The 10,995-nt window shown below is 56.9% G+C and overlaps 2 protein-coding genes across 2 annotated transcripts in view; both read right to left on the bottom strand.

Moving 5' to 3' along the window:
* Positions 1 to 1,160: 1,160 nt before the first annotated feature.
* VOLCADRAFT_31243 (uncharacterized protein) lies at positions 1,161 to 5,996 on the bottom strand (the record flags this gene model as incomplete). The annotated part of the gene is made up of 8 exons (XM_002955538.1): positions 1,161 to 1,224; positions 1,455 to 1,623; positions 2,744 to 3,016; positions 3,296 to 3,452; positions 4,060 to 4,161; positions 4,702 to 4,800; positions 5,250 to 5,321; positions 5,904 to 5,996. Coding segments are annotated over 8 exons (1,029 nt in total), but the record flags the coding sequence as incomplete, so codon positions are not given.
* Positions 5,997 to 8,375: 2,379 nt separating this feature from the next.
* Positions 8,376 to 10,995, bottom strand: part of VOLCADRAFT_106866 (uncharacterized protein) — a gene marked incomplete at its 3' end in the record, with an annotated part of 8,991 nt that continues 6,371 nt past the window's right edge. The window contains exons 12-14 of the mRNA XM_002955539.1: positions 10,245 to 10,568; positions 9,910 to 10,082; positions 8,376 to 8,483 (exon numbers count right to left, since the gene is read on the bottom strand). Of these exons, the coding sequence (XP_002955585.1) occupies positions 8,376 to 8,483; positions 9,910 to 10,082; positions 10,245 to 10,568 (605 nt within the window). The remainder of the gene's footprint in view (positions 8,484 to 9,909; positions 10,083 to 10,244; positions 10,569 to 10,995) is intronic.

Below are 10,995 nucleotides of genomic sequence, written 5' to 3' on the forward strand. Positions count from 1 at the left end.
GTGAGTCTCCCGCTCTCAATCTGCTTCGCACATGTGTGCACCATGTTTGTTTGTGGATCTTCGACTCTTGTTACCCGCGTCCCCCGTTCAGCTTCCAGCTGGGAAACAACAACGGAGAGAACAAGCACAGCGTAGCTCCCTTTTGATCTGGATGTAGCTGATGTAGCTGCTAGAATAATTGGGTGCTAGGGGAAAACTCCATCGTGGTAAGTCAAGTATACGGCATGAAACGTTGCCGAGAAAACGGTTACATAATTAAGATACTTATATCATTTACATCAGATAAAAGATAGTGATATTTTGATGTGCCCGAAGGAGCAAAGCTTGCTGCAGTGCGGTCGTGGCCCACCAGCTCTCCCCGGTGTGTCCCTGCCTCTCAACCACTTTGTACGACGTGGAAGAGTACTGCAACAACACGGTCACGGTCCATAACATCCGCGCGACACCATCGCGGTAAGGTGGTCGACCGGGTGTTGCTCCACCTTGAAACCCTGGAGGACAAATCACTTCAGCAAATCGCACCCGCCACATCTCGCGAGAGAAACACAACGGTAATTGCAAAACACGGCAATTAAGAACACTCACATTTTTAAACAACGATCCCACCCACCAAGACTATCCTGCAATGCCCTCAACAGCTCTCAACTACCCAAGTAACATGAATAATATTGGACACACATACACACACATACACTCTCTCAAACCCTGGGGGGTTGTGACCCACATCATGCACTCTTGTATTAATGCAGGATTTTGATGTGTGCTCGTCCCTTATTTGCCGTACTGCGAGGATCCATGGGTCCAATAGGCCAGCGGGGTATCACCTGAGAGAACAAAGAGAACAAAAGTCAACAACAACAACAAAATCAGAAGTAACATGAATGTGGCTCCCGAAAACAATTTGCCGTTAAAAGGGGAAACAGACTAAACATAAAAACAAGGGGCTGCCACTCATCCAACCACCGTTAAACCACACAAAACGAAAGACCCAATATAAAAATGGTAAAACAGCCGCAAACCTCTCCCCCCCCACACACACATCCCCCCCCACTCACCTGCACATGCGCATCCACTCCCCCTCCTCCTGCGCCACCTGCTGCCGCCGCCGCCGCGCCCCCACCAGCAGCAGCAGCAGCTGCCCCCCTAGGCGGCTGCTGATACAGCCCCAGCTTGAGACGCTCCACCCCAGTCCACGCCACCATCAGCCCGTTGTCCGTGCAGTACCTGTACAAGAGAGAGGCGGCAGGCGGCAGGCATGCGACCAAATGTTAGTAATCGACAACAGATTAGAGCCGAGTGGGCGGCTTCGTGTTCCCTTGTTGGCTTTTTCCCTTGTTTCGTTACTACTTCGCACATGCTTCCAACCTGTCGTCGCATGTCCAACCCTTCCCAATCACCACCACCGCGGGGCCCACCATCACCACCACCACCACCACCACCGCACATCACATCACCTGACGGGCGGGTACACGCACGGCAACCCGAACTCCGCCGCGACCTCACTCAGCCCTGTCCGCACAGCCGCGTTGGCCGCCACACCGCCCGCCACCACCAGCGAACGCACAAAGCCAGGTTGGTGCTGCTGCTGCTGCCGCTCGCGCCGCAATTGACAGGCTGTGGTTACTGCGCCGCTGGCCCCAGCCGGGCCTGTTGCTGCTGCTGCAGCAGCTGCTGCTGCTGCTGCGTCAGCGTCCTCCACTTCGCAGGCAGCTTCTTCTCCTCCTCCTCTTGTTGTTGCCAGTGCTGCTGCTGCTGCTACTGATCCAAGCTGCTGTGCGGCGTCCTCCCGCAGCCACTCCAGAGCCCTGAGGCGGTTTCGAAAAGAACAACAACGTCTTTTCAACAACGTCTTTTCAGCAGTTGTCCTCCGGTCCTCGGGCTTCGAAATCCCAGGAGGCCAGCCGCTGGCGCGAGCAGGGAAGGCGGCTCCTCCAGTTGCCGGGTGTGACCCCCCAAAGGCCTATAAACCAACTAGTTCGGCTGCGAAGGCTTAGAACTTTCGGGCCCGAGTCGGGGTGAACAACCCTAACACGCGGCAATGTCGATGCGTCCCTCGCTCTCTCAGCTTGGTGTTCTGGTACTGGTAGTGGTGGTGCGATTGGTGCTACTGCCGCTGCTGCTAGCTAGGTTCCCGGCTGCCGCTACTGCTGCTGCTACTGCTACTGCTCCTCCCCGCAGCCGAGGGGAACTCACAGGCGCATGAAGACCTCTTACCCGGCTGACGACGAGGTCGCTTTTTCTTACCAAACCCATCACCACCACCACCATAAATAAATAAATCAACGGATAGGATCACCGAGGTGAAATGTGGGGGAGCGAATATTTTGTAATAAAGAAAAATACAGGGAAGGAGTTCCATTCTATAACTGGTTCGGTATAACAGTGTTAAAGTCACCATGGCCGCTAAGGTCACACCATATGACTCCTAGGGGGAGCGGTCGTCGTCGCCCTCTCGAGAGGTCCTCCTCTTACCTCCGAGTGCGCTGCTGCAGGAATCGAACCGCGGTTCTCTGGAAAGACGCCGCAATGTCAGCCACTGCTGCAGCAAACTCCGCCTCCGCTGCCGCAGTCGCAGTCGCCCGCCCCTCCGCCTCCCCTTCGTCACCGCCCATCACCACCTCCCGAGCCGAACCTGCCGTACCATCTTTCCCTGCCATCATTGCCGCCGCCGCCGTCGCAGTTGCTGCAGGCGGCGGCGCCGCGTCACAATCCATGGTGGTTTCACCACCGCCGGCAGCGCCACCGCCGCCTCCAGCGGCGGCGGCTGCCGCCGCCGCTGCTGCCAGCGCTGGCGGCGGCGGTAGATCCGGCAGCCCTAGCTCCTTCCTCTTTTGCATAATGAGCGTCATGACCTGGGTTTTCAGTCCGGAGAAGGAGAAGTTGCAGCTGTCCTTTTGAGCCCCGTTGGCGAGTGGCAGGGTCAGGGGGTAGCGGATGTGCGCATCCAGCCGGGCGGAGGCCGCCATTCGCTCCAGGTGGGGGCCACCTGCGTCGCCATCACAGTGCATTATCCGTACTACACAGTGCTACACGTCATCAACTGGATACAGTACGACATGCAATACGGTATACGGCAGCAGCGGTGTAGCACTTTAGGCATGGGGGGATCTGTACGGCATGCAACGGGATAAAAGGCGTAACACATAAATAGCACAAAAAGCACGGCACGACGTTACACACACACAAAGCACACACATACAAACGGATTGATCGCCGTGTCGCCACTCCCCTTTCCCCGCCACACCCACAGACAATCCAGTACGGCAGTAATACACACACATCACCCGGAGCTCACCTGGTACGGCAGTGATTCCTGCCACCCGTGCGATCTTATCAAAGCACTCCCCTACCGAGTCGTCTAGCGTCGTCCCGATGATTCGGTGTCGGCCCACCCCCTCGCACAGCACCAGCATGTTGTGCCCCCCGGACACCAGCAGCAGCAGGGACGGGAACTGAAACAGAAAAACACATGCGGGTGGGGGTGATATGCGGTGAGAGTACGGCAGGGTACGGGAGGTTATGGGAGGGTAGGCGCAGGGGGGTACGGGAGGGTACGGGAGTCGTACGCAAGGTGCAAAAGATCCACCGCTGTTGGCGTTCACAAAGGCGGAGGGGGTTGGGGGGGAGGGTGGGGGGGAGAAAGTGACTCACAGTCACTTCAGTCACCGACGGAGCTAACGTGAGCCTTTGGGGGGCGAGGAGGGGGGAGGGAGCGCATGCTAGGGGGGGAGGGGGAAGGGGAGGACGGGAGGGGACCAGCCAGCCGCGTGGCTCGGTGTGTACGAGATGACCGAGAAAGACAGCTCACTGCCGCGTGTGTGTATGTGTGTGTAAGAGCGTGTGCTGGAGAGAGCGTGTGTAAGAGCGCGTGTGTTTGTGCGAGGGGGGTTTGGGTGGGGGGAAGTACACCGGAAGGGATTAGACGAGCGAGAATGCAGATGAAGAAAGTACGACAGATCCAGATACTAAAACCGGATGGTCTCACCCAATCTCGTGACAATCCGTACGGCCCCCCAACCGTACCCCCGCCACACACACCTGCATCGGAGTTTCGTTCACGGAAGGCAGCCGAGTCATCATCGCGTGCGCCTCCATGTGATGTACGGGAATGTACGGCAACCCGTGACGCGCCGCCAAGGTCAGGCCGTACTGCACGCCAACCTACGAGTTTCGTGTCGCGGCGGCCTTAGTAATCATTATAGTGATAATAATGATATCACCGTCAGAAGGACGGGGAGGGGAGGGGAGTCCCGGAGAGGCAATAAGATGTACGACCCGTGTGCAAACAAAGTCCGTTAAGACGTAGAACACCTACCTACGTACCTACCTGCCTATCTACCTACCTACCTGCCTATCTACCTACCTACCTGCCTATCTACCTACCTACCTGCCTAACTAACTAACTAGCTACCTAAAACGTGCAAGAAGCTGCCCATTGGGGCGAGTGGAGAGGGGCGGGCAGGCGGGGTGTCCAAGAGCGCCCCAACCAGCCGGCCACCAGTCAGGCAGCCAGCCACCTAAGCAGGGGTGGCCCCAGTACAATACAGTACAGTACTTATCCCACCCAACCCAACTCCAACCCGATTCTCCCCCCTCCCCCCTTCCCCCCCCCGACAGCTTCCCTTTTTCCCTCCGGATCCCCCGCCCCCGCCCCAGCACCCGACTAACCCCCTGGGGGGGGGACCATACACACACACACACCTGCAGACAGAGCGCCAGCCCCGGCCCCGCCGTCACCGCCACCGCCGTCAGAGACCCCGCCTCCACACCCGCTCGCTGCAGCGCCGAGTTCACCGTCGCCTCCAAAATGCGGAGGCGAGTTTGATGAGGGCAGCGATGAGGGTAGTCGTACACGGGGTAGCGATGAGGGTAGTCGTACAGGGGGTAGCGATGGAAGCGCAGGGAGTAATGGAGGGTAGTAGTAGTAGAGGAGGGGTAAGATCAAAGGATATTTGATAACAAATAATTTCATAATTGCGGCATCGCTGCATCGTTCATCTCAATTGGTATCACACTTTGTGCTGCATAACGACGGACAATCTGCCCGCGTCGATTTCCGTTAATGGTAATAAGTGCAGTACGAAGTGACGTACATATGTGCCCGCTTTCGGGCCCCCCTCCCTTGTTTCGCTCCACTTCTCCGTCCTCCATAAAACATACATACAAACATACACACACAGACATGCGTGCGTGCATGCGCGTGGCTTGAAACCATTGAAGGGTATGCCGTACACCTGCCGTACACCTACTTCGATTGCCGCCGCGTGCGCCTGACGAGCCACGTCCGGCTTCACGCCGCCGTACTGCTCGTGCAGCCCGGTCTACGTGTGCCGTACGAATGGGAATGAGTGAGGGAGTGGGGTTGGAGATAAAGGATATGAGAGAGAAGGGTGCAACAGCCATGGTCGCCAAGATTACCATGCGACGGATGGCCGCTCGGGAACCTTCAGCAAAGCGCCGAAACCCAACTAAGCAGTACATATACATGCCGTACATTAATAACCCAAACACGTACACACTTCAAATCGACGACCTCTTGCTTGCCTCTCGCCGTACTTCGTCCCCTACATACCTAGATAACACTTTGGCACAATATTTTGGCAACAGAATTCACACCCACACCCAAACACACACACACATCTGCACAAACGGTGGTCTCCTTATTTCCTAAGGGGACTCAGTCCCTACGTTGCGTTTGCCTTTAGGGCCTGCTGCCGTCTTAGCAAGCTCCCTGCACTATAATAAACCTATAACATACAATTCACCCTTTACAGCAATAACATTGGATATCGGTGATAATACATCAAGTATAGTGGCAACAAATTCTTTCTGCATTACAAATTAAATAAATAAAACTGAGTTAATTAGTCTTTTTTGATTAAGGGTAATTTTAAACTTATCACCTGCGAGGCGATCTCATGCGAAAGCACGGTCCCGTCGCCCCGTACGACAGCCGCCGCCGTGTCGTCGCAGCTGCTCTCAATACCCAACACCACCCACTGCGCGGGGTTCCCCCCCGCCAGCGCCGCCGCCGCCGCAGCGTTAACAGTGCTGGCGGCGCCGCTGGCACCCGTACAACGACGCCCCGCCAGCGCATCCGCCGCGGCGTCCTCTCCCGCCGCAGCGGCAGCGGTGCCGCGCCAGGCAACATCCGCCCGCGGCACTGACGCCGGGTATTGCTGCCGCCACCGCCGCAGAAGCTGCTCGTACTCCGCGTTGCCGCCGTCGCCTCCATCCAACGCGAAGCATCTGGCCACCACGCCATCCGCCGCCGCTGACGGCGGCGGCAGCGCCACCGTCACCGCCGTCACGTTCTCCGCCAGAGCACTTGGCAGCTGCTGCTGCTGCTCCTGGAGTTGGGTTTGTGACTCAGATTGCTGCTGCATGCCCGCTGCCGCTGCGCCAGCTTTGCCGCCGCCGCCGCCGCCGCCGCCGCTGCCACCCCCGCCAGCTTTCCTTGCCTTGGCCGGCGGCGGCTTGAACCGGGTTCCCAGTGAGGTGATTGAGACCAGGCGACCTGAGGCCTGAGCTGGGGAAGGGGCCGAGCAGTGTGTGGGGGGGGTCTGGAAGTGAAGAAACGTCTAAGAATCAGAATGACCCAGATCAAAGGAGTAGGAGTTGAGCCGCAGCTGTAGGTTGAAGAAGACCTAGAGTGGGGAGAACCAGATTTGAGGACCCACGCACGCCTGGGAACACCGCGATGGCCGGGAGGCGCTTTGCTGCTTTTTTCCTCTCGTTCTTTTTTTAAATAATTATACACTTCAGAAATTCGCCCTTGTGGGTTTAGGAAAGGGTTGTCTTCTTTCTGTTTTTCTTTATCAAAAGTCCTAATTCAACCCGCTCCAAACGCACCTGTGCGCCCATGCCGCTGACGTCCACTGCCAGGCCCCGCTCTGCCATCACCATCACCGAGCCCGGCATCTTGTCTGGCCACTCAATTAAGCAAACGTCCTGTTTAAACGCAGCGTCAAAATCAATCAAACCCGCCATCTTGTCGCTCTTCTGACCTAAACGGTAGGGGTCCATGTGGTGAACGCAGCGCGCGCGGCCGGGCGAAGCCACAGCCGGTGCCTCAGCCGCCGCAGGCGACGGTGACGGCTCCGCGACAGCGCCGCCGGCTTCGCCGGGGGCCACCTTGCCCTCATACGCGATATCGTCTTGGTAGCTGAGGCACAGAAGGAAGGTGGGGGAAGGAACTTCCAGAAGCGGATCGCGGACGAAGCCGCGCACGAAGCCGCGGCTGATGGTGCTCTTGCCGGCACCCAAATGCCCGCTCAGCGCTAAGACCGTCCCTGGGAGACTGCAGGATTCCTGCAATGCCCAGCCCAGCGCCTCCATTTCGGCTTCGTTAGCCGCCCAGACGTGGTAACCGGGCGCGTAGCTTTCCGGCAAGGCGTTGCGGATGTGGGCCAGCAGCGGTCCTGCGTCAGCCGCTGACAGTTGTTCGCGTTGACCGGCTGTCGCGGCTGCGTTGACCACGGTGGGAGCTGTTGTTGAAGGAGGGGAGGAGGGATCGTAGACTGGGATGATGTGGAAATGGAGCTGAGGAACTGTTTGACCAGCAGCTGGGCCATTGGATTGGGAGATGCGGATGCCAGCGCAACCCGTGGCGCGCTGGACTGCACGCACGAGCGCCTGTAGGTCTACCATAGTAGCCTGAGCAACAGCGGGAGGCAGGTTATCCATCAGCGTTGCCGCTGGGTGTTTGACGATAAGGAGGGCATGGCCGCGGGCAATCGGGTACTTGTCGAGGGCAGCGAAAGTGTGCTGCGAGTCATAGATGAGAGGTATTTCTAGGCCATCGCTCTGGAGGAGAAGAGAAAACACATTTTTTTCATTGTAGCGATAGTCTGTCATGGGCAGCACCGCCGCCGCATGGCTGGGCTGCGCCATCTTTCGGCGTTTAATGGGTGGTGCAGAAACATCCATAGCTGTTTGTACCGATTGCGCAGTTAAATCTGACTTTCGTAGCCAGTTAAAACTAAAGCGAAACGAGAAGAGGGAACTGAAAAGCAAGCTTATCATAACAAAGAAAACAAGCGCATTAAGCAGCTTCTCATGGATTGAGCAACCCTGCCAGGTGATTATATTCATACAGCTTCATCCGTGTTCGGCGTATAACATAGCAAGTAATGTAAGCACCGTCTGTCGCCTGAGAAATCAGTTGCAAGCAGTACAAGCCGAATTGAGCATCTGCTCTCAATTAAGTTTCCTTTAGCTATATGCGCTAAATACTGGAAAGGAGTGGCAATCTCCCCACTACCACAGAACTCGTCGAACCGTGGGTCAGATAGCTTTATTAACGCAAGGATTAATGTTTAGCTCATCAAATACGTCAATAATGCACTAACAAAATCATGCTGATTTCCTAACCCTTAAAAGGCTGGTGGAAACCGCGTTTGCTTCTCCGCTTCCTCTAACGTTTTGCCCCTTCTTTTCTCCTTTTCGCGTGCCGCTAAAGCCTTGTGAATATCGCTGTGCCGCTTCAAGAGAAAAAGGAAACAAAGACGAAGACGTGCGCGGTCGCTAGCCTTATCCATCACCTTATCATGCAGCTGGGTATGAGAACCTCGCCGCTGTACTGTTCGAGCACTCCGGCCACCTGACCGCCTCGCATGCGATTCACACCAATCACATGCTTTCACGTCCTCTTAGTCACACTCTTCTTCCCCCATCCCTGGGAGACCCGAATTTACCCACCATCCCGCTCCCGACGCGACCACATCCGTACACATCCGGACGCGGCGAATCCTATAACCCAACTATTTTTTAACCCCGCATCCTATACATCTCGATTTGGCAAACATACGTATACGCATCTTCATATATTTCCGAGTCTCCTCCGGCTTCAGGAGTGTTCCTTAAAGCCACGTCCATACCCGTTGCACAGCTCTATACACATACGCACACGCATACACTTTATACACCACCGCGCACATCCGTCATGTCCTACATACATACATACATACATACATACATGCGCGCATACATGAATACAAGAGCACACGTGCCCATAAGGCCTCTGTCCTAGTCTTTCTTTCTCACGTTCGCGTAACACACAAACACACACAGGGGGAAGGAGAGCGGAGTCTTGTTGTGTGTTTCAGGCTCAGTGCGCAAACTCGTGTGACGGAGCCGTGACTCGCAGGTAGACGAACGGCCCCGACCAAAGGAGATGACCCCTGTGCGAGCACCCCGGGGTGATAGGTTGTGCGTTTCGCTCGTGGCGGTTCCCGGCACAGCGTCGAGAAACAACACAGACACACAGACATACGGATACACACAGAGAGACACACAGAGAGACACATACACACACACAACGCAACAAGATGTCCCGTGAATAAGAAAAATGACACACAGGTTCCAGACAACCCCATGCATACATACCTACATACATACACGTGCACTTTCCACAGTGCTCCCACGCCCTGCTTCCGCAGGGAGGGCGGGCGACTCCTGTTAGGGCTACAGCCATCGTTCCAGACTCGCCCTGCAAGCGCTTCCGCCGCTACAGCTACAGCTGTAGCGAGACATGCAACACATCCCACCCCCCCGCACACACCAACATTAACCGCAGCACGAGTAACAACGGCACAGCAAACGCGCGGACGTTTGTGCAAGCCGACAGACTCTCTCTCTACCATTGCTACTGCCGCCACCGTCACCACCACCGTTGAGGGTTATACGGCTGTCACCGCCCCCCTGTCACTGCTACTGTAATTTGCTACTGCCGTTGTGTACTTGACCGTTACGGAAACCGCCAACAAAAGACCCCCAACCCAGGCGCTACAGCCCAACAGGCTACAGCCGCTACTGCGTGTGGATCTTGACAACCTCTTCCGTGACGGGGTCCTTGGCGGCGGCGGTGGATGATGGCGACGGCGGTGGCGGCGGCGGTGGTGGTCGTACCGTCGATGAAGACGAGGTCGACGTCGTCGTCGCCGCCGCCACGGCGCCCTTCTCCTCGACAGCTTTGCGGTTCTTGTCCGCCACTGCCATGAGCTCGTCCACTTTGATGGGGACGGACGGATCGGCGGTGGCGGCGCCCAGCTTCTGGAAGAGCAGCTCTAGGTCGGCCGGATCTGCAACACATCAACAGCACCGAATAACATGACATCAACAGCACCAGTAAGAACAACAGCAGTAGCAGCAGCAGCAGTAGCTGCAGTAGCACAAGCGATGGTCACTAGTGCATAAAGCCTATCCTTTCCTTCTCCCACTCCCACACCCCCACTCCCACCTACCAAGCTGTGTCTTCAAAAAGCTGATGGCTGCCTCCAGCTCCTGTCGAGATATCAGGCCGTCGCGGTCCGTATCCAGCAGCTGCAGCTTGTCACCGATCTTAGACTCCACCTTGTCCAGCTCCTGCTCGATGGAGTGAAGCAACTTGGTGACCCGCGCGCCCAGGCGCTTGGAGGCGGAGGAGGGGCCGGCGTGGAGTGCGGAGTCGGAGTCGGAGTCGGAGGTGGAGGCGGTGGAGGAGGAGGAGGGGGGAAAGATGGGAGGGGTGGGGGTGCCCGTGGCGACTTGCAAACCCGCGGAACTGAAGGCCATGGAGCTGGCACCGCCTGTGCACACGCGCGTGCGCATGTATGGGTTGCAGGGGGTTGAGGGGTAGGGTGTTTGGGACGGGGAAGGGGGAGAGAAAGGGGGAGGGGGAGAGTTATGCGCAGAAGGAGATCAACTTCAACTGCTAACAACGTATCTGGGTGAGAAGTGGAGAGGTGGGAGAAAAAGGGGCTGCTCCCCAACAGATGGGTACGGAATCCCCAGGTCGAGGGCCTTATGGCAACGAAAGCAAAGACACACAAACCCTCTCTCACACATACACACACAACATACACACACAGCTGCACCGTAAACCCCCAAAAACCCTTGCTCGTTCCTCCCCCTAACCCGCGTCCCCCCGGCGCCCCCATCATCGTTCGCACACCCGTTGCGTCTATGTCTGTATCAGTGTCTGGCCCTCCCTCCCTCCCTCCCTTCCCCCCTCCC

Source organism: Volvox carteri, assembly GCF_000143455.1.
Source record: "Volvox carteri f. nagariensis unplaced genomic scaffold VOLCAscaffold_52, whole genome shotgun sequence".
Lineage (NCBI taxonomy): Eukaryota > Viridiplantae > Chlorophyta > Chlorophyceae > Chlamydomonadales > Volvocaceae > Volvox > Volvox carteri.